Below are 23,688 nucleotides of genomic sequence, written 5' to 3'. Positions count from 1 at the left end.
CAATAAGCGTGTATTGATTGGTTTGCGCAAAAGTTATAGCGCCTACAAAAGAGGGGATCGGGGGATCGATTTATGGCATTTATATGGCTTTTTTTTTTTACTAGTAATGGCGGTGATCTCCGATGTGTTTGCGGTATTGCGACGTTATGGCGGACACATCGGACACTTTTGACACATTTTTGGGACCATTGACATTTACAGAGCGATCAGTGCTATAAAAATGTCACTGACAGGGAAGGGGTTAAAACTAGGGGGCGATCAAGGGGTTAAATGTGTACCCTATTGTGTGTTTTAACTGTGGGGGGGGGGGGGTAATTAGGAAATTCGACAGATCGTGATTTCTACTTTGTAGAAAGACACAATCTGTCTGGTCTCCTCAAACAGCATGGGGAATTGTGTGTTTTTATAAAATAAAATTATCCTCTTCTTACCTTATCCACGCCGCAGGAAAAACTACTAAAAGTAGTTCCAGCTTTTACCCATCACGGCGGGCAAGTTGTGCCAACCTTCAGGTTTACCAAGGGTTCCATTAGAGAAAACCTCATACCTGGACCTGTAGAAGACTCTGCCAGAAACTTTTCGTGCCTTAGATGTATTAGTACACCAAAGTCTGGATCCCAGAGCCCAGACCTCCGCAGAGAGACATTACAGGCAAACCTTGTTTCTTCATTACACGAGGCTCGGGTACCAACCATCTTAGGCTTTTGATATTGGCCCGAGGTATGGATCCGGTTATAGCTCCTAGGTCTCCGCAGCCAGACCATCAAAAGAGCATTTTTCTTCTTAGCACATGTTGAACGTGACCAACCACCTTAAACACTTCCCGACGGCCGTACGACTATTGACGGCCGCAGGGTGGTTCTAAAAAAAATAATAATTCTGTCCCTTATTTTGTAGGCGCTCTAACTTTTGCGCAAACCAGTCGCTTATTGCGATTTTTTTTTTTTACTAAAAATATGTAGAATACGTATCGGCCTAGACTGAGGATAAAAAATGTTTTTTTTTTCAAAATTGAGCCATTTATTACAGCAACAAGTAAAAATGTTTTATTTTTTTTCAAAATTGTCGCTCTATTTTTGTTTATAGCGCAAAAAATAAAAACCGCAAAGGTGATCAAATACCACCAAAAGAAAGCTCTATTTGTGGGAAAAAAAGAACGTCAATTTTGTTTGGGAGCCACGTCGCACGACCGCGCAATTGTCAGTTAAAGCGACGCAGTGCCGAATCGCAAAAAGTCCTCTGGGCAGGAAGGGGGTTTAAGTGCCCAGTAAGGAAGTGGTTAAACACTGGAGAAAAATAATATAATATATTTAAAAATTCATGTTATTCATTTTTTTTTTTTTTTTTTATAAGCCATAAATGTCTTAATGATTTTGCTTTGGTGGTTTAGGGGTGGAACCAAGAGTGGAATTTCCAAACGAAATCCAGATACTGTCTTCTTATTGGATAACCTCAGCCCTTCTATATGTTTATAAGCCAGTCTCACCCCATGGTCGGTTATCTTACTTCCAGTGACTGAGGCTAAGAAGACATGGCACCCAGTACTTTATTCCTCCTTATCTCCGCTTCGTTCTTGTCCCTGGGACTGACCGTGCCGATTGCGGTAAGTGTCACACAATGATTTTCCCCTCATTCTAAATGTACAATCTCCTTTATATCTACTAACCCTTGTGTACTGTAGGGGTCTGATTGGATGTATAGTATCTAAAAAAAGTGACACGTTTGTAAATATTTTATTGTATCTTTTCATGTGACAACACTGAAGAAATTACACTGCTTCAATGTACAGTAGTGAGTGTACAGCTTGTATAACAGTGTAAGTTTGCTGTCCCCTCAAAATAACTCAACACATTAATGTCTAAACTTGTGGCAACAAAAGTGAGTACACCCCTAAGTGAAAATGTCCAAATTGGTCCCAAAGTGTCAATATTTTGTGTCGCCAGCACTCATGCAGCCCCAGACCATGACACTCCCACCACCATGCTTGGCTGTAGGCAAGACACACTTGTCTTTGTACTCCTCACCTGGTTGCTGCCACACACGCTTGACACCATCTGAACCAAATACGTTTTTCTTGGTCTCATCAGACCACAGGACATTACAGGTTCCAGTAATACATGTCCTTAGTCTGCTTTTCTTCAGCAAACTGTTTGCAGGCTTTCTTGAGCATCATCTTTGGAAGAGGCTTGCTTCTGGGACGACAGCCATGCAGACCAATTTGATGCAGTGTGCGGCGTATGGTCTGAGCACTGACAGACTGACCACCCACCCCTTCAACCTCTGCAGCAATGCTGGCAGCACTCATAGGTCTGTTTCCCAAAGACAACCTCTGGATATGACGTTGCGCACGTGCACTCAACTTCTTTGGTCGACCATGACAAGGCCTGTTCTGAGTGGAACCTGTCCTGTTAAAATGCTGTATGGTCTTGGCCACCGTCCTGCAGCTCAGTTTCAGAGTCTTGTCAATCTTCTTATAGCCTAGGCCATCTTTATGTAGAGCAACAATTCTTTTTTTCAGATCCTCACAGAGTTCTTTGCCATGAGGTGCCATGTTGAACTTCCATTAACCAGTATGAGAGAGTGAAAGTGATAACATCAAATTTAACACACTTGCTCCCCATTCACACCTGAGACCTTGTAACAGGGGTGTACTCAATTTTGTTGCCAGCAGTTTAGACATTAATCGCTGTGTGTTGAGTTATTTTGAGGGGACAGAAAATTTACACTGTTATACAAGCTGTACACTCACTACTTTACATTGTAGCAAAGTGTCATTTCTTCAGTGTTGTCACATGAAAAGAGTTAATAACATATTTACAAAAATGTGAGGGGTGTACTCACTTTTGTGAGATACTGTATATAAATAAATTTGCAAGGTTAAGTAGATCCTCATATTACATCATTTTAGAATATCTAAATGGCATTATACAGATGTGAGACAATAAGATTACAGTGTACAAGCTTTTTAATTGATTCTCATGCAGATATTCAGTCAATCAAAAATTTTAAACAAAATTCCATCATGGCGATTTAAAGCGGAGGTCCAGTTTAAAAAAAAAAAAAAATGAAAAGTCAGCAGCTACTAACACTGTAGCTGCTGACTTTTAATAATGACACTTACCTGTCCATGGTGCACGCCATGACGGCAGCCTTGCGGCTTCACTGCCCGGTTCCCTACTGTGCATGCGCGAGCCGCGTGGCGCGACGTGAATGGGTGATGTCTCCTGGGACAGAAGACATCGCTCCCCCATTCCCCAGGAGGCAGCGCGAGGAGGAGGAGAAGAAGACGGACCGCGGATCAGGAAGTGGCAGATTAGGACGATCTGCCTAGCAACAGGCACTTCAGGTATGTATAAAAAAAAAAAACGTTTTTTTTTGCAGCATTTTAGATTTTTTTTTTTTTTGGTGGAGCTCCGCTTTAACTTGGTAGAGTCAAAATTGAAATTGAAAGCACTCACTAGATTGAATAGAGGATCTCTTGTTTGCATAATTTTATTTTAATATTCGGATACCATTGGGTTTTGTTTTCATCTGCATGTTTTAGGTGCATTGTCCACACTAACGCATATGATTTTCTTACAGAATATCCGACAGGGTAAGAGCATTGGTAAGTACAACAATATATTCTATAATAATACTTATACTGAATTTAGGCATTTCTTTTAAAAACTTTGGGCCAGATTCACATACCTTTGCGGCGGCGTAACGTATCCCGTTTACGTTACACCGCCGCAAGTTTTCAGCGTAAGTGCTTGATTCACAAAGCACTTGCCTGTAAACTTGCGGCGGCGTAGCGTAAAGCCGTCCGGCGCAAGCCCGCCTAATTCAAATGGGGCGTGTACCATTTAAATTAGGTGCGTTCCCGCGCCGAACGTACCGCGCATGCTCCGTTTTGAAATTTCCCGCCGTGCTTTGCGCGAAATGACGTCGCCCCGACGTAATGTTTTGAACGGCGACGTGCGTTACGTCCTTTCGTATTCCCGGACGACTTACGCAAAAAAAAATAATAATTGAAATTCGACGCGGGAACGACGGCCATACTTTAACATGGGCTGTCTATTTTTACACCACCTAAATAGCAGCCGTAACTTTGCGACGGGAAAAGCCGACTAGCGGCGACGTAAGAGAATGTGACGAACGCGCGTACCTTCGTGGATCGCCGTAAACAGCTAATTTGCATACCCGACGCGGAAAACGACACAAACTCCACCCAGCGGGCGCCGAAGTATTGCATCCTAAGATCCGAAGGCGTACAAAGCCGCACGCCTGTCGGATCTTAGCCAAATGACGTTGTATCTTTGTTTGTGAATTCAAAATAAAGATACGACGCGGCAAATTTGAAAGTACGCCGGAGTATCAGCAGATACTCCGGCGTACTTTTTCTGTGAATCTGGCCCTTCTGGAAGTAAAAATAAAAATAATAATAATAGTACAGAAAATGTATTAAAAGTTTTACTTGAGTAGGGCAGTGTTGGGTTTGCACTTACAGAGCTATGGTACTGGGTTTAGGAATGTATGTTTTGCCCCTATTAGTCCTGTCTCCAACCCCCCCCCCCTCCCCAAAAAAGAAAGCAAGTAAGGCATTGGCATCATACTTAACCACTTCAGCTTCGGGAAGGTTTATCCCCCTTCATGACCAGGCCATTTTTTGCAATACAGCACTGCATTACTTTAACTGACAATTGCACGGTCATGCAATGCTGTAACTAAACAAAATGTATGTCCCCCCCCCCCCCCATAAATAAAGCTTTATTTTGGTGGGATTTGATCACCTAATTTCTTGCGTTATAAACAAAGAACGACCAACAATTAAAAAAAAAAATGTACTTTCTGCTATAAAACACATCCAATAAACAAATGTAAAAAAATCGAATTTCTTCATCAATTTAGGCCAATAACTATTCTGCTGCATATTTGTGGTAAAAAAAAATCCCAACAAGTGTATATTAATTGGTTTGCGCAAAAGTTATAGCGTCTACAAACTATGGGATATTGTATTTTTCCACTAGTAATGGCGGCGATCAGTAAGTTATAGCGGGACTGCAGTATTGCAGCGGACATTTTGACACTTTTGATACTTTTTGGGGACCAGTGACACTACTACAGGGATCAGTGCTAAAAAATATGCACTGTCACTGTACTAATTACACTGGTAGGGAAGGGGTTATCATTAGGGGTGATCAAAGGGTTAAATGTGTGCCTGACCAGTTCTTTACTATTGTGGGGGAGGTTCTTGTACAAAGAGAAGGCATGGATTGGTGCCTCTGCTTAGCAAAGACACAGGATTCATGTCTTCTGTAGTGACAGAACAGCGATCTGCCTTGTTTACACTTGCCTTGCCTTGCGTGCACTGCCATTCTGCCTGTGCACTGAAATGTCTGCGGTTGCCGGCAGACATCAAATCCGCCGTACCCACCAATTAGCTCCCGCTGTGTCTAGTCACAGTGGGAGTGGCCTAGCGGATCCGGAAGTGCAGGATCGCGTTCAAGGTACATGATCCTGCGCAGGAGAGCCGTCTTGTCTCCGTATATCTACAGCACATAGTCGGCAGTCGATTAAAGTAGGGCCCAGATTCTCAAAGGAGCTATGACGGCGTATCTCCAGATACGCCATCGTATCTCTGAGTCTGAGCCATCGTATCTATGCGCCTGATTCTTAGAATCAGTTACACATAGATTAGTATTAGATCCGACCGGCGTAAGTCTCTTACGCTATCGGATCTTAACTGCATATTTACGCTGGCCGATAGGGGCGTGTACGCTGATTTACAGCTAGAAATATGTAAATCAGATAGATATGCGAATTCACGAACGTACGCCCGGCCGACGCAGTACAGATACGCCGTTTACCGTAGGCTTTTCCCAGGGTAAAGTTACCCCTGCTATATGGTGGCGTACATGCGGCGTACCAATGTTAAGTATGGACGTCGTTCCCGCGTCGAATTTTGAATATTTTACGTCGTTTGTGTAAGTCGTCCATGAATGGGGTTGGACGTCATTTACGTTCACGTCGAAGCCAATACGTCCTTGCGGCATACTTTGGAGCAATGCACACTGGGATATTCCACGGACGGCGCATGCCGATGAAAAACGTCAATCACGTCAGGTCACAAGTTATTTACATAAAACACGCCCCCCTGTTCCAAATTTGAATTAGGCGGGCTTACGCCGGCCTATTTACGCTACGCCGCCGCAACTTACGGAGTGCTTTGAGAATACAGCACTTGCCCGTCTAAGTTGCGGAGGCGTAACGTAAATAGGATACGTTACGCCCGCACAAAAATACGCCGATCTACGAGAATCTGGCCCTATATGTTTATGCAAATATATGTTTACGCAAATTATATAGATTGTCCCCTTTTTATAAAAAAAATATTTAGTGATGTAAGGTTCTTTTTTTAAATATTGATATGAGTAAATGTTTAATAAATACCTGTTGATCTTGTCAGATTCTTCTCTCTCTTGGGCCTTCTTTAAGAGCCCTTTCACACCAAAAACGCCTAAAGCGTTAAAATAGCGGTAAAACACCGAGATTTTAACGCGTTTTTACAGCGTTTTCAATTCATTTCAATGGAGAGGGGCGCTTTTGGGCATTTTTGGTGCGTTTTAATAGCGCTATTTTTACCGCAAAAACACTGCAAAATCGCACCAGTGTGAAAGGGCTCTAATAGCTCCAATTTCTGCAGGAATGTGGTCACCCTCTTAGTTACATTACAGGCAGCTGTGCTTTCATCCAATCTGTGCTGGTTCATTGACAGCTGCCTTCTCCATTTATTATCAGCTGAGACTGGAACTCCCTGTAATTGTAATAGAGAAAGAGCTAACATTTCAATGCCTATGTATTGAATTTTGAAAATGTATTTCTCCTCAATGCTTATAGATACAGGGCCAGATCCTGTAATGGGATACTCCGGCGTATCTACTGATACGCCGTCGTATCCCTGTTTCTATCTTTGGAACTGATCCACAGAATCAGTTTTCCATAGTTAGGCAGAAGATCCGACATGTGTAAGGGACTTACACTGCCGGATCTTAGGATGCAGTACCGCAGCTGCCGCTGGGGGCATTTCGAGTCAAAATGCCACTTCGGGTATGCAAATTAGCACTTATGGAGATCCACAAAGCTTTTACGCTTAGTTTTTTCTCCGTAAGTATTAAGTTGCATGTGTAAAATTAGGGCTGCTTTTACAAAGTGTAAACTGTTTACACCTTGTAAAAGTAGACCCTTCTTACCCGCGACGCTGTTTTTTTTTTTTTTTTCGTTTTTTTTTCCCGCCGTATCTTTTTTTTTTCCCGACGCAACTTTTTTTACCCGGCGCGATTCACAAAACTCGGCGTAACGTAAAACCGCGCTATGCACGTCGGGAAAATGACGTCGTGACTCGCCCCATGAAAATAGGAACGCCTTGCGCCGGACGGATTTAAGTTACACAGCCGAAAATTTCTAGGTAAGTGCTTTGTGGATCGGGCACTTAGGTAGAAATTTTGCGGCAGTGTAACTTAAATCAGAATATTTAAGTTACGGCGGCTCTTTGTGGATCTGGCCCACAGAGTTGAATGGGGGCTTGTTTTAAAAAACTTGTGAATACTTTAGTATGTATGTTCTGGGCACAGGTTCACAGCCCCGAATTTTACCGGCTATATAAACTTGTCTTTGGCTCACTTTCTGTTAAATTGTATTAGTCCGTGTTTTGTTTGGTGTGTTATAAGGATGAACAAGCTTGCCCTCATATATTAAATATACCCACAGACATGAGAGAAAAGTTATCCTTAGGCCTCGTACACACGACAGAGTTTCTCGGCAGAATTCAGCGAGAAACTCGGTCAGAGCCGGATTCTGCCGAGAAACTCTGTCGTGTGTACACTTTCGGCCCGATGGAGCCACCGAGGAACTCGTCGAGAAAATAGAGAACATGTTCTCTATTTTCTCGTTGTTCTATGGGAGAACTCGGCCCGCCGAGCTCCTCGGCGGCTTCAGGGCTGAACTTGCCGAGGAACTCGACGTGTTTGGCACGTCGAGTTCCTCGGCCGTGTGTACGAGGCCTGAGGAAAGATTCTTCTTCTTTTTTTTCTTCCTTTAGCAGATGCTGACAAAACTACCTTTGATGATGATGACTGGACCATTTCTGATCAAATAGCACAAGCAAATGAAGGTAATGTCACCAGCAAGCGGCGTTGAACAGGAGCCAATTCTCCTCCCAGTCTCTGCCCCCTGTCATTTTTTTAGCAGGACCTGGCATAAAGCGGGAGTCTGTAAAGAACTAGATGAGGTGGGGGTGGGCAGGGAGGGGGGTTGGATGGGAGCTTTTTTTAATACAGACTGGAACTCCGCTTTAAGGGCTAGCTAGTAGCCCAGGACTTGAAATTTTGAGATCTGCCTTAGGGCTCTTTCACACGGAGCGGACCGTTTCCGGGTCCGCTCCGTGTGTCCGCCAAAGCTCAGCGGGGATCCCCGCTGAGCTGTCGGCGGATAGGGCGGTCCCCGCACACAGTGCAGGGACCGCCCTGTCTCTGCTTCGCTGTCCCCTATGGGGGATCGGATGCAGACGGACCGTCTGTCCGTCTGCTTCCGATCCGTTCCGCCGAACGGAAGAATAATAGGGTTTCTTCTGTTCGGAAAAGCGGATCCCGACGGACGCGGACGCTAACGGACGCGATCCCATAGGGATTCATTACAAGTCCGTTAACGGACTTGTAATGAGCGGACGAACGGTCCGCTAGTGTGAAAGAGCCCTAAAAGCTCAAATTCCGGAATTTGCCCTAAATATTCCCACCCCCTCCCTAGACCCCTAAATTATCCTACGCAAAATCCCCCTTTCCCCAATTGCTTACTCTTACCTTGGCAGCTTCCACACATGTGTGTGTTTTGTATCTCATAAATATATACATATTGCAACATATAGCACCATAAAAAGCCTTCACAAAGCATTAAGCTGGCAAAGAACTCAACCTACTGGCTACAAATGGTAAATATGAACTTTTCACATTCAGTATTTTCTATTTACCTACAGTATTTATAATGGGAATAATTTAATGGGGTTGATTTACTAAAACTGTAAAGTGCCAAATCTGGTGCAGCTCTGCATAGAAACTAATCAGCTTTTAATTTTGGCTTGTTCATTTAAGCTTTGACAAAAAATAACCTGGAAGCTGATTATTAGGTTTATATGCACAGTTGCTGCCGATTTATACCGAACATTAGAAACTAGGGATGGACGAACGGTTCGGGCCGAGCATAAGTTCGGGCCAAACTTTCGTTGTTCGGTCGTTCGGGAAACAGCCAAACTTTCGGGACGTTCGACAGTTTGTTCGCCCCCCCGAACCGACCACAATGCATTGCGGCGATGAACAGTGCATTGCAAGCCCTGATTGGCTGAAGCAGTGAAAGCTTCAGCCAATCAGGGCACAGAGCACTGTCAAAGTCATGATTGGACACTGTCATCATGACTTTATCCAATCACGGATCATTCCCGCCCCACAGTATAAAAGTATTCTTTCAATTGCAGCCATTATCAGTGTGATTTCAGCGTGGAGAGAGATAGAACAGGGCTCTGTTCAATGCTATTAGCTAGTTAGTGTGCTAACTGTGCTATTTTGCTTCAGTTGTCAGTGTAGAATATTATGAACAAATAAATATAGTGACTACACCCTCTAAAGGGTGTCAACAATATTAGCAGCGCAAAATATGGGACGACGTTCTCGAGGCCGCAGACGAAGTAGAATCTTGTCTCCTGGTTCTGCTGGACCTAAGCGCGGCTTTTGACACGGTAGACCACAAACTATTACTAACTCGGCTAACGGACGTAGCCAAAGCCGCAGAAGGTGATTTATCTTGGTTTTCCTCTTTTTTGGAAAACCGATCACAAACAGTGAAATTGGGACCTTTCACTTCTGAGAAACGCACGGTATCGCACGGAGTCCCTCAAGGATCGCCTCTATCACCGGTGCTGTTTAACATCTATCTTCCCCTCTTTAAAATCATTAGCAGCCAAAAACTGCTTTATCACTCATATGCTGACGACACGCAACTGTATTTCCGTATTTGCAACAAAAAAGATCACCATCTCAATCTAGAGACATGCCTCTCTTTGATAGAGGACTGGATGACAAAGAGTTATCTTAAACTCAACGGAGCAAAAACAGAACTTCTCCTGTTTCACACCAAGCGCATGAATCAACCTGCAACAACATGGATACCCCCGCCCATTCTGGGCAAAATCATGACCCCTAGCGCCAAAGTCAAAAGTCTTGGGGTCATGTTTGACTCCTACATGACAATGGACGCACAAATAGGGTCAGTAGTCAGCGGATCTCACCAGGGGCGTAACTAGAAATCACAGGGCCCCATAGCAAAATGTTGTATGGGGCCCCCCAGAGCCGCCCTAGTGTCAATGCAGCGTGACCTGTGCCCCATACAGCGTGACCTGTGCCCCATATAGCGTGACCTGTGCCCAATACAGTCTGAACTGCCTGTGCCCCATATAGCGTGACCTGTGCCCAATACAGCATTGCCTGTGCCCAATACAGCCTCACCTGTGCAGAGGAAGAGGCAAGCCGGCCGGATCAGCAGAGAGCGGGATTGCCCGCTGTAATAGCTTTCATTTGAACTTCCCGACTTCATGGGGCTCATCGTCACATAGCCCCACCTCTTAGCCCAACGCCTTTGATGATGTCACATGTCCGACACTGGACCGGCGTTCTGTCGATCAAAGGTGCCGGACCAAGAGGTGGATCTATGTGACATGAGCCCCGGGAACACTGGAAGTTCTAATGAAAGCTATTACAGCGGGCAATCCCGCTCTCTGCTGATACGGACAGCCAGGGGCGGACTGACAACTCATGGGGCCCCCGGGCAATAGGGGATTATGGGGCCCCCAGGCTTAGAGATGGCCACCATCTTTTTTTTTTATGCAACATGAATGTGGGCAAACCCATGTGGAGAGGCACCAAGCTCCGTGACATGCTGAGTGGCTTAGAGTTGGTGACCCACTAAATTCACCATAAACCTCTCATGGGCAAACAATTGCAGCCTCACTGTGCCCCATCAAATGCAGCCAACTGTGCCCCATCAAATGCAGCCAACTGTGCCCCATCAAATGCAGCCAACTGTGCCCCATCAAATGCAGCCAACTGTGCCCCATCAAATGCAGCCAACTGTGCCCCATCAAATGCAGCCCACTGTGCCCCATCAAATGCAGCCCACTGTGCCCCATCAAATGCAGCCCACTGTGCCCCATCAAATGCAGCCCACTGTGCCCCATCAAATGCAGCCCACTGTGCCCCATCAAATGCAGCCAACTGTGCCCCATCAAATGCAGCCAACTGTGCCCCATCAAATGCAGCCAACTGTGCTCCATCAAATGCAGCCAACTGTGCCCCATCAAATGCAGCCAACTGTGCCCCATCAAATGCAGCCAACTGTGCCCCATCAAATGCAGCCAACTGTGCCCCATCAAATGCAGCCAACTGTGCCCCATCAAATGCAGCCAACTGTGTCCCATCAAATGCAGCCCACTGTGTCCCATCAAATGCAGCCCACTGTGCCCCATCTAATGCAGCCCACTGTGCCCCATCTAATGCAGCCAACTGTGCCCCATCTAATGCAGCCAACTGTGCCCCATCTAATGCAGCCACTGTGCCCCATCAAATGCAGCCAACTGTGCCCCATCAAATGCAGCCAACTGTGCCCCATCAAATGCAGCCAACTGTGCCCCATCAAATGCAGCCAACTGTGCCCCATCAAATGCAGCCAACTGTGCCCCATCAAATGCAGCCCACTGTGCCCCATCTAATGCAGCCCACTGTGCCCCATCTAATGCAGCCAACTGTGCCCCATCCAATGCAGCCACTGTGCCCCATCAAATGCAGCCAACTGTGCCCCATCAAATGCCGCCAACTGTGCCCCATCAAATGCCGCCAACTGTGCCCCATCAAATGCCGCCAACTGTGCCCCATCAAATGCAGCCATTGTGACCCTCAGCCCCCCCCCCCCACATGGGGCACAGTTGGCTGCATTTGATGGGGCACAGATGCAGCCACCGTGCCATTAAATGCAGCCACTGTGACCCTCAGCACCCCCCCCTGTTGTCTGACCAACACTTGCCCCATCTTGGTGGCAGGTCAGGCAGTGGGTGACGGCGGTGAGATGTGGGACGGGCAGCGGCGAGCTGCTTACTCCCTGCACCTCTTCTTTTCTCCTGCTAGGCGTCCAATAGGAGCGCCTGTCCTTTCAGCCAATCACATGATGGGTATCATACCCGCACTTCCTGATTGGCGGAGAGCCGGTTCATTGTTAGAAAAGCAAACATTAATTTGCTTTTCTAAACCCACCTGGATGGGCTCTGAGTGCTCTGCGCTCCAAGCCCACCCTAATGTGAAGCCTATTAGAGCCTAGGGTTCTAATCAGATGCTTCAAACCCCCCCCCCCCCCCCCCGCAATTTAGGCACCCAGCGTCCTAAAAGGGGATGGACACCTGAATTGGGGGTGGCCATGGATAGATTCATGCAATGCATGAATCTATACATTCTACATAGAGGGGGTGGTGCCCTTAATGGATGGACCGCATATATATATATATATATATATATATATATAGTGAGAAGTGCCATGCTTCTGGGAGAAGGATGTGCTGCACTTCTCCAATCTCTGCTACATCTCCCTACTCATCACCTGCCCACCAATACACAGGCACAGCCTCCTTTCCTGTATTACCACATGCTATGTCTGTGAGCTGTTGGGGCACTACAAGTACCAGCATGGCAGAAGGGGCAGGAGCAGTGTGTTCTATCAGGATGATTTTTGGAAAAAAAAGTGCTGGTGTGTGTATATATAGATAAATATGTATCTATATATATATATACACACACCAGCACTTTTTTTTCCAAAAATCATCCTGATAGAACTCACTGCTCCTGCCCCTTCTGCCATGCTGGTACTTGTAGTGCCCCAACAGCTCACAGACATAGCATGTGGTAATACAGGAGAGGAGGCTGTGCCTGTGTATTGGTGGGCAGGTGATGAGTAGGGAGATGTAGCAGAGATTGGAGAAGTTCAGCACATCCTTCTCCCAGAAGCATGGCACTTCTCACACACAGATAAACGATCTAACAGCAAGAGGAGCCCTGCTGCTACACAGCCTCCCCCCTCCCCCTCCTCACCAGGATAGGTAAGCAGCACTGATAATACAATTCTTCCAGCTTACCTTTTATGAGGCAGCAATCCACCTCACACTGCAGGCTGTCCCCTCCTCCCTCTCATCTCTCCTGCAGTCGGCATCTTCTCCTGCTAGTATGTCAAAAAAGCCGCGCTGGAGAAGGGGGCGTGTACACTGTGCTCCCATTGGCTGAGAAGGCAGTGAAGAGGCGGGGCAGCTACAATCTCGAGATTTGTACATCAAAATGATGTTGGTAGTGGCCATTTCAGTGATATATGTAAAAAAACACTGATTCCAACAAACTGTCCCTGCTTTTACCAATGCTGGCAACCCTGATGGGGCCCCCTAGTGGCCATGGGGCCCTCAGCTCGCCTCTTCCTCTCCTCTCTCTTCACTTCACCGGGCCCCCCTGATCCTCACTCGGCTGTGGGCCCCATAGCGCCCGCATGGGTTGCTATGGCGGTAGTTCCGCCACTGGATCTCACCATCTGCTGCGCCTACTACGCAAACTCACTCCTTTTATTCCCAAAGAAGACATAGCGGCCGTGGTGGGAGCTATTGTAACTCCAGATTGGATTATGCAAACGCCCTCTACCTCGGACTCCCAAAGTACCAAATCGCTCGTCTGCAAGTCGTTCAAAATACGGCCGCCAGACTTGTGACTGGGAAAAAACCATGTGAATCAATCTCACCTTCACTGAGAACTCTACACTGGTTGCCAATAAAAGACAGAATTGTCTTTAAAGCACTCTGTCTAATGCATAGATGTATCCATGGGAATGCTCCCCATTATCTATGCGACAAAATAAAGGCTCACAACTCCAATCGCATTCTGCGATCCACCAATCAAAACCTGCTCCAAATACCGAAAGCCAATTACAAGTCCAAAGGAGAAAGAAGATTTGCGGTGCAAGGTCCCAGACTATGGAACGCTTTACCAACCAACATTCGGTTGGAGGAGAACCACCTAGCCTTCAGGAGAAAGATCAAAACTCATCTCTTTTGATATCAAAGGAGACAGGAACAACCAGCGCCCAGAGGCGATTTAGTTTGCATGCGTCGCGCTATATAAATTCTTCATTCATTCATTCATTCATGAAAGAATACAGTATGTGTGTATTCCTCTAAAAATAGAACAATAAATCAAAAAGATATGAGTGACATATGAGATTAACACAAAAATACAAATTGATTGATGTATAAACTAACTGAACCCGTGAAAACTTAATAACGTGAAAAACAAAACAGTTCATAATAGATGAGCGATCCTGTGATCTTCAAAGTCTTCCACCACACCACAAGTGTTCAGTGATTCCTTCCCCCATCAAAATGGACACTTACCAAAACAATATATGTATGAAGTGGTGGGATAGTGGCGCTGCAATAGTGACTAGATCACTGGGTGGTGGTCAAAATCCCTGTTAAAAAACAGGTGTTGGGTAATCAATATAAAAGTTATTTGACCACAGCGTCAGCCACTTGCTCCTTGATGACGCCCAGCCATTACTGGATTCAGATACTGGTTCTGAGGTTGAGGCTGACAGGAACATGAGCCCAGAGAGAGGGAGGATCACTGGTAGACAAATTGGCATTCATGTTCCCCAAGCTGTAGCGTATTGCTAAGTTGTCTCCAGTGGTAATGATGAATATGGAGAAGATGAAGATGGAGATGATGATGATGAGGTCACTGATGCGACTTGGGTGCCAGATAGAGCAGAGGAGGAAACTGAAGGTGAGGTGGCATAACCCAAAGAAAATCGACATAAAGAAAGAGTAGAAAGCAGCCACCCTATTGCATCACATTCTGTAGCTGTTACGTCCCGGCCCACTCCCCACAGCTCAGCTGTCTGGGCCTTTTTCAGCACATCTGCAGCAGATCGCACTGTTGCTATCTGCAAACTGTGTCACAGGCACATCAAACATGGCAAAAACATCAACCATTTGGGTACCACATGCCTAACAAGGCATTTAACGTTGGCAAGAGCATCTAAAAGCCACACAAAAGGGGCACAAATCTGTCCCTCCTCCTCCTCCTCACCCACTTCAGTCTGCCCCTGCGATACCCAGTCATTACCTTTCAGCAGCCTCCACTGACAGGAATGATGGTATAGCACAGGGTGTCCAAGGTCCTAGCAGCTCATCTGCCAGCAGCACACCACCAGCTGTAGACTGTAGCCGGCAAATTTCTCTGCCTCATCTTCTGCAGTGGAAAAAAAATACAGTCCCTGCCACCCACATGCTCAGCGCCTGAATGCAAGCTTGTAAAAGCTGTTGGCTCTCCAACGTCTGCCTTTCAGCCTGGTGGATTCTGCCCCCTTTCGTGAATTTGCACAATGTGCTGTACCACAATGGCAGGTTTCCAGTCGCTACTACTTTTCACGTAAGGCCGTTCCATCACTCTACCATCATGTGGAAGGGAATGTTCTGCCATTGTTGGGCAAGGCAGTCAGCCGTAAAATACACCTTACTTTTGACACGTGGTCCAGCAAGCATGGGCAGGGACGATATATTTTGTTCGAAGCACACTGGGTAACGCTGCTTGCAACTCAAAAGGATGCATGACAGGGCTCAGTGCTGTAGCTTGTTGTGCCCCCACATCTCCATACAGCTGGTGGTGATGATGCCAGACCTGTGAACTCTACCCCCTCCTCCTCCTTCTCTGCCACCTCCATGCCCTCCTCTGCAAAATTGTACTATGAACATCAGGTACCCCCTAAGCATTCAAAGGGCTTTTCCCAGAGTCAGGCTAAAGGGTGCCATGCAGGGTTTCAGCTGGTGTGTTTAGGGGACAGGAACCACACCAGAGCGGAGATTCTTGCAGCTCTGCAAGGAAAGGCCCAGAGGTGGTTCACACCATGTCAGCTAGAGCCAGGAATGGTGGTGTCCGATAATGTCTCAAACCTCCTGTCCGCCCCTAGTCAGGGAAAGTTGACACATGTGCCATGCCTGGTTTGTGACATGCCCACCAGGTGGAACTCAACTTTGGAAATGCTGCAGCGGCTATACATACAGCAGAGGGCCATCAATGAGTACTTGTTTTAGTACAGCACAACGACAGACTCAGGCCACCTCAGCTTTTTTTCCCCACGCTGATCATTTAGGATGCATGCACTGTATTGTAACCAGGGGCGGACTAACAACTAATGGGGCCCCCGGGCAATAGGAGATTATGGGGCTCACAGGCAATAGATTATGGGGCCACACAGTATACACACACACATAAAGTATACATACACAGTATACATACATACAGAATACACGTACCTGAAAAGGTACTGGAGAGGTGGGGCAGCTATAATCTTGGGATTTAAAAAGAAAAAACAGATTATTACATACTGTCCCTGGTTTTACTGAGGCGGGCAACCCTGATGGGGCCCCCTAGTGGCATGGGGCCCTCGGGCAGTGCCCGAGTGCCCACATGGTCAGTCCACCCCTGATTGTTACCATTTGAGGAGGCCACAAGGATGGTGAGCAGTGACAGTGCATGCATCAGTGACACAATCCCTGTTGTGTTCCTGCTGGAGCAGACTCTGCGTAGCATTAGGGACATGGCACTGGAGGCAAACCAGCAGGAGGAAGAGGAGGACTTCCTTTCCTCTCAAAGCCCACTTTATCCAGACACTATCATTCCTATGTCACAGAACGCACAGAAGGAGAGAGGGGAGGAAGATGAGGAGGAGGATTCTGGCACTTTCATAGGCTTTGAAGAAGAGGAAGACATGCATCAATCTGTAAGCAATTGGTAAAAAGGAAATTTTCGCGCCAAAAAAAAAAATTAAATTGAGTCGTGTTGTGACCAACTCGTAGGTGGGTGAAAAAAAATATACAAACAAGAGTGTATTTAAATTAGAGCTGCTCCCCTAAAAATGGGGTGTATACCTCCTATTTAATGAATGATAAGGTGGTAGGGGGCGCTAGTGAGAATATAAATCACTAAGTCAGTGAAAGTGGTGGATATAACATAAATGTTATATCCATTTATGTTATATCCACCACTTTCACTGACTTAGTGATTTATATTCTCATTAGCGCCCCCTACCACCTTATCAATCTGTAAGCGATGGCTTTTCAACCCCAGGACCCTTGGAAGTAGTATGTGGCTGGGAGGAGGAAGTTCCAGATGCTGTCATCCTGAGTGCCCCCGAGGAGTCTGCTTCTCAAGCCTCTGCAAATTTGAGGCCCATGGGTGACCTCATGCTTCAAAGAATGAGAAAGGACCCAAGAATACGTGGCATAGATGAGAAGGATGATTACTGGTTGGCAACCCTCCTTGACCACCTTTATAAGGGGAAGGTCTCTGAACTCATCTCCTCCTCTTGAGACCACATTAAAGAGGATTTTATTGAATGTTTTTTCTGACGCTAGTAGGTTACAGTGTGGTGGAAAACGTTGTTTTGAGTCCTCCGTTGGTCAAGAAAGGAGCATTGTAAAAGGCGTCTGCCTAAGTGAGGCATTTCGGATTTTTTTTAGTCCTCGCCACCCAGGGCTGTCAGCTTCCACATCCCATCCACAGCATCTGCATCACATGGTGGACAATTACCTCTGGGCCAAAACAGAGATGGAGAGCTTTCCAGCTTATGATCCACTGGCTTACTGAGTCATGAGAATCGACCACTGGCCAGAACTTGCCCAGTATGCTATTGAGTTGTTCGGATGCCCTGCATCCAGTGTGCTTTCAGAATGGGCATTTAGTGCTGCAGGAGGTTTCGTTACTGATCAAAGAACGCATCTGTCCACAGACTCCGTGGACCGTTTGACTTTTATAAAAATGAATCAGTCCTGGATTACCAGCTATGAAGCCCCTGATGCCAATGTCACTGATTAAGTCTTTTTGAGATGTGGAATCTCTGTAGGACTTCGAGGCAGCCTAGCTTTGAGGGTGTTCAGTCATTTCATCTAGAAAAATGTTTTTGGTATAGGTTTCATGGGCACAATTAACACCCAAAGACCAATTTTTCAGCACCTGTTTGACAAGTGCATATCATTGAAATTTTTTACAGCAAGGCAAATTCTTGCTTTCATCAAGATTATCTCTATAAAGTTACGGTGGGACGGCGCCATAACGCCCAAAGACCAATTTTAACGCACCCGTTACTTCTATCCAAAGTCAATGTGACACCAGAATGTATCCAAAAGAATCTCTAATGTTGTTCCCAGTGCACTACATTGTGGCCTTATCACACTGGCTCCCCAGCTGTTGCTGAGCAAAATAGAGGCAGCTTGCAGGAGGCTTTATAAATTAAATTATTGCTGCAGCAGATTCTAGACATGGTACAGATCTGCCACTTTACAGTTAGACTAAGGGGACCCCCCAGGTACTATATTGGAAGGGATTTTTCATTTTTAGGCTTTCACTTTAAAAATCAAAAAATCACTGCTCATTTAAAAATGAGTTTTTTCACAAAAAAAATTGATACATGTCCCCCAGGGCAGGACCCGGACCCCTATAACCATTGTATGCCCAATTACTTGCATTTAAGCCTTCAAAATGGGCACTTTTGATATTTGACATTTGGGTCCCATTGACTTTAATGGGGTTCGTTATTCGGGTCTGAACTTTTTCGGTGTTCCAATGTTCGGGTGCGAACCGAACAGGGGTCCATTCGGCCCATCCCTATTAGAAACACAGAATACGAAAAAACTGTTTGTAGTTATCCTCTAAACCAGGGGTCTCCAAACTTTTCAATCAAAGGGTCAATTTACTGTCCTTCAGACTTTGGGAGGGCCGGATTGTGGCCAGCAGGGGTAGAAAATGTCCCAAGCCCAGCATCAGTGAGAATAAATATGGCCTCAGGGTTGGTGGTCAGTAGGAGGAGAAGTGCCCCATTATTGGTATTAGTAGGAAGAATAGTATCCCATCATTGGTATCAGTGGAAAACATAGTGCCCCATTGTTGGTGTCAGTGGGAGGAATAGTGCCCCAAGGGCCGGATAAAGGCTAGCAAAGGGCCACATCTGGCCCTCAGGCCGCAGTTTGGAGACCTCTGCTCTAAACGATAAAAGTAAGACATAAATTCTTGTTTATCCTTTCAGGTTCCCCTGTTTTTCTTAGCAATAGTGACATCGGATTGAAGAACCAACGCAGTGCATTGATATGTGCCTCCTGTCAGTGGAGAAAATCAAATCAAGGAATCGCTATAGTCCCCTACGTCATCTCTTCTAATTATAGTAAGTTGGTTTCACTATACATTGAACTATTAGATCTTTTATCACCTTATAGAACATTAGCCCTTATCAATATGTATTATGTGAGGGAAAGGTGATGTCTCTTCCTGTGCCCTCACTGGAGTCCAGTGTCTATGGAGTGACTACACACCCAGGAAGTGAAGGTGGTTGGTCCATATACAGAGCACAGCATAGAGTGTACAGAGTAGAGCGGTTGCGGTGGAATCCACGAGTAAGCAAGATGCCATCCGTTTGGCTGATTCAGCCAAATGTGAAGTATATGTGTGTTTTAAGGGGCCACTTGCCACTCACCTGAAGCCGGAAGTCCGGGAAAAAATCTGGAAGGGTGGGTACGTTGAGATGTTCTCAATGCTAGAAAAATTCAATCTCGAAAGGGTTAAGCCAGAGGAGTCCAAAAGGAGTATGAATAAAAGCGGAGGTTGCAGGCATTCGCCATCATGGTGAGCGTGATCGGGGAAAAGAACCCCGAACACTGTTCGGCGCTCTTTTGCTACCTGGATGCAGTAGGGGAAGCTTACAGAGTCTACGGGGGCACAGCATTGCTACGGTATGATGAGCAGTTCAGGCAGCAGAGGGCGATCACAGAGACATCAGTGCGCTTTGGAGATGGTTCCCCCAGTGTCCCGTAATTTACGTTCGGCAATGCAACTTACAGAGGTAGTTTATGAGAAACTGCGTAAGGATGTTGCGTTAGGTCGCATGGGCGGCCCTTTTCCATCCTCACCTTTGATTGATTTGGTGGTTTCCCCTTTGGGGGTCGTGCCAAAGAAAGAGCCCAATAAATTTAGGCCAATACACCACCTTTCATTCCCGAAAGGGGGATCAGTCAATGAGCGGCCATTGACCCGGAGGAATGTACGGTGAGTTATACTTAATTTGATGCGGCGGTGTTCTGGGTTTGTCACTACGGTCTTGGGATATTGATAGCGAAATCCGATGTTGAATTGGCTTTTCGGCTTTTGCCGGTTCACCCAGACAGCTTTTGGTTGCTAGGTTGTCAGTGGAATGGTGAGTTCTATGTCAATCAATGTCTTCCGATGGGCTGTGCACTGTTCGAGCAGTTCAGCCCATTCGTGAAATGGGTGGTCAGGGATGTGTCGGGAGTGAATTTCATCATCCATTATTTGGACGACTTGTGTGGGACCGGCATCATCCAAGATCTGCGCGGTGCTCCTGTCTACATTGGAGCATGTTTGGCATCCCTTTGGCACCTGAGAAGACGGAGGGACCAAGCACGGTCATCACATTTCTGGGCATTGTCCTGGACTCTGGTGCCATGGAATGCCGCTTGCCAGAGGACAAACTGGCACCTCTCAAGGCTGAGATTAAAGGTATGCTGGGCTTGCGCAAGGTTCCGTTGAGGGCGTTACAGTCACTGTTAGGTAAACTCAACTTTGCATGTCATATACTGCCCATGGGAAGAGTATTTTGCCAGCGGTTGTCGGCAAGAAGGCCTTTGATCAAGTCACCCAAGCACTTTGTGCGTTTGGGCAAGGCACACAGGGAGGATTTGCAAGTGTGGCACTCCTTGGAATCGTTTACCGGGAGGGCGCTATGGATGTCTGGCCCAGTCAGCAATTTTACAGGTTTTGGAGCTTTCTTTCAGGGCAGGTGGAGTCCAGGGCCATGGCCTCAGAAATCTGGTGCTACTGGAGTTGTTTCTGGTGGTATTGGCGGTGGAGTTGTGGGCTCATCCTTTAGAAATCTGAAGGTGCAGTTTCACAGGGATAACCTGGGGGTGGTGCAGGTAATCAATAGAGTCTCTGCGTCATCTCCCCTGGTAGTTTGGTTGTTACAACACTTGGTGTTGCGATTCCTTCAGCTGAATGTTTTTGTTTATGCTGTGCATCTTCTGGGTGTGGAGAACGTCATAGCTGATGCGTTGTCTCGCTTTCAGTTGGACAGATTCTGGGTGTCGGCTCCTGTGGGCGGGAAGTGAGGTTGATGGTATTGTATTTTATTCCCAGGAACATGGAAAATGGGTTGTCAGGGTCCTCATTGGGGAAAAAGCTGGCGGGTTTATCGTTTATGTTTAAGTTGCAGGGCTGCCCGGATTTTACTAAGGACTTTTGAGTGTGGCAGGCGCTCAAAGGCTATCGGTGGTCTAGTCAGCACATAGACACTAGACGCCCGTTGTCGTTTAATATCCTGGAAAGGATTTTGGCGCAGTTAATGGGTTTGTGTTTCTCGATTTATGAGGTTTCATTATTTAGGGTGGCGTTCTCATTGGCATTCTTTGGGGCCTTTAGGATTAGTTTGCTGGTCAGCCCTTCCAAAAAAGTGCAAGGGGGATTTGGGACTGCAAGGTAATATGCAAGGATGATGGGGTATTATTGGTGTTGCGGCGTTCCAAGACGGATCAGGTGGGCAAGACGGTGCAGGTCTTCGCCTTGCCCGGCTCGCTGCTGTGTCCGGTGGGAGCTGTAAAGGGTTTTTTGGAAGTGCGCCCTAAGGCTTTGGATTTGTGGTGAATAACAGGGGGTTGGTGATAAGGCACTTGGAGTTGTAGGTGGATACCTGGAGATACCTTTGGGGCGATAGAGTGCACCTAAATGCAGTGGGGATTGATATGGTCTATAGAGGGTATCAACAGGGCCCGTAAGAAAATTAATGGGGATGTGAGTAGATTTGTGGTGAAGAACGGGGGGTTGGTGATAAGGCACTTGGAGTTGGAGGTGGATACCTGGAGATACCTTCGGGGCGACGGAGTGCACAAATGCGTGGGGATTGATATGTGGGCATTGGGGCTGCAGGATGGCATAGAGAGCTCTGAGGGTGTGGAGGGGCATCCAATGGTAAGGTTTTTCCCTTGGGCGCTGTGGCGGGTGTTGGTCTTTGCGGGTGAAGGAAGATACCTCGGAAGGAAGAGTTCAGGACCTATCGGTAGTATGGGTCCTGATGGTGGTATTTCAGATAACGGAGGCTTAGCTGGAATGTTTTGGTAACGGGTGCACTGCGGTCAGTGGTTGTCTCTGAGCCAGCCTGTCCGCTAGAGACCTATAATAATATTTAGAAGTACCACGGTGCAGTATTTACACAGATGGTAATTGAGGTTCATGCAAAGACCAACGCTTGGATGGACTGATGGGTTTTAATAACAGATGTTTATGTTGATGATAAATTGAAAAAGTATTTGTTTAATAATTAAGGCTGCTACTGCCTATGTTTTACTCCAATTTCAGTGTGGTCTCGTTAATAAGGTTATGGGTAAGAAGTTGGAGCAAATAGGGTGGTCTAAGCAGTAAGGTACATCTGTTATACAATAGTCATGGCTATATGCTGCATGTGCCTTACTTTGCATTACAATGCGCATTATAAAATAAATAGTTGTGAATGGGCCCCTAAACTGCTTTCTTTTCAACAGCTGATACAAGTAGAGATTTTATTACATCTGCCATGCTAGAGTTTACAACAATGACCTGTGTGCACTTCCAAAACAGGACCACAGAGCCCAATTACCTCAGTTTTGAAGATAAAGGAGGGTAAGTATCAAGATTGTTAGTCATTTTCTGTTTCATAGTGTCTCCACTAGAGTCCGGTCGATCGTCCATAAAAGGGATTTACTCTCCTCTATCCTCTATCGTGTGGATTGTTCTTTGGGGCCTATTGTATAACCTTAGTTTAACTGGACAGTGAGTATGTTTGCCCCTGACTTGCAAATTAGAGGGCTGGTGCCTAAGAAAATGTCTTTGGGCAAGAGCCACCGTTAAATAGAAAGAGCGTCCTTTGTCACATATGCATGTTTTAAGGACTTTCTTTGTATTTGTTTATGTGCAGTTGCTGGTCCTCTATTGGGAAGGTGAATGGCAGACAGACGGTGAGCATTGAGGAAGACTCCTGTATGAACTATGGTGTAATCCAACATGAAATTATGCACTCACTGGGTTTCGATCACGAACACATCAGAACCGACAGAGACAATTATGTGGCCATCAACTGGCAGTATATCTCAAAAGGTAAGTGAATTGATCAGATAATATTATGATATGGTGTTCATGTGTCAAACCTCCTGTGACAGAAGACTTGAAATATACACTATAATACCAAAAGCATTGGAAAGCATCCCTTTACACACACATGAACTTTAATGGCATTCCAGTCTTAGTCTGTAGGGTTCAATATTGAGTTGGCCCACCCTCTACAGCTATAACAGCTTCAACTCTTCTGGGAAGGCTGTCCACAAGGTTTAGGAGTGTGTCTATGGGAATGTTTGACCATTCTTCCAGAAGCGCATTTGTGAAGTCAGGCACTGATGTTGGATGAGAAGGCCTGGCTAGCAGTCTCCCCTCTAATTCATTCCAAAGGTATTCTATCGTGTTGAAGTCAGGATTCTGTGCAGGCCAGTCAAGT

At 46.2% G+C, this 23,688-nt stretch overlaps 1 protein-coding gene across 1 annotated transcript; it reads left to right on the top strand.

Moving 5' to 3' along the window:
• Nucleotides 1-5,011: 5,011 nt before the first annotated feature.
• Nucleotides 5,012-23,326, top strand: LOC120917441 (astacin-like metalloendopeptidase). Its single transcript, XM_040328732.1, has 5 exons — nucleotides 5,012-5,024; nucleotides 8,081-8,152; nucleotides 19,186-19,320; nucleotides 22,703-22,820; nucleotides 23,116-23,326. Exons 1-5 carry the CDS (start codon nucleotides 5,012-5,014, stop codon nucleotides 23,300-23,302), a joined length of 525 nt encoding a protein of 174 aa, XP_040184666.1. The 3' UTR covers nucleotides 23,303-23,326.
• Nucleotides 23,327-23,688: the final 362 nt, after the last annotated feature.

Source organism: Rana temporaria, chromosome 11, assembly GCF_905171775.1.
Source record: "Rana temporaria chromosome 11, aRanTem1.1, whole genome shotgun sequence".
Taxonomy (NCBI): Eukaryota; Metazoa; Chordata; class Amphibia; order Anura; family Ranidae; genus Rana; species Rana temporaria.
The sequence above is the reverse complement of the archived record's forward strand: the minus strand, read 5'-3'. Positions and strand labels throughout refer to the sequence as shown.

Coding starts and splice junctions, on each gene's coding strand:
- LOC120917441 (XM_040328732.1), top strand. Junction 8,153..19,185: donor AATAGCACAAGCAAATGAAG/GTAATGTCACCA, acceptor TTATCCTTTCAG/GTTCCCCTGTTTTTCTTAGC. Junction 22,821..23,115: donor AGTTTTGAAGATAAAGGAGG/GTAAGTATCAAG, acceptor GTTTATGTGCAG/TTGCTGGTCCTCTATTGGGA.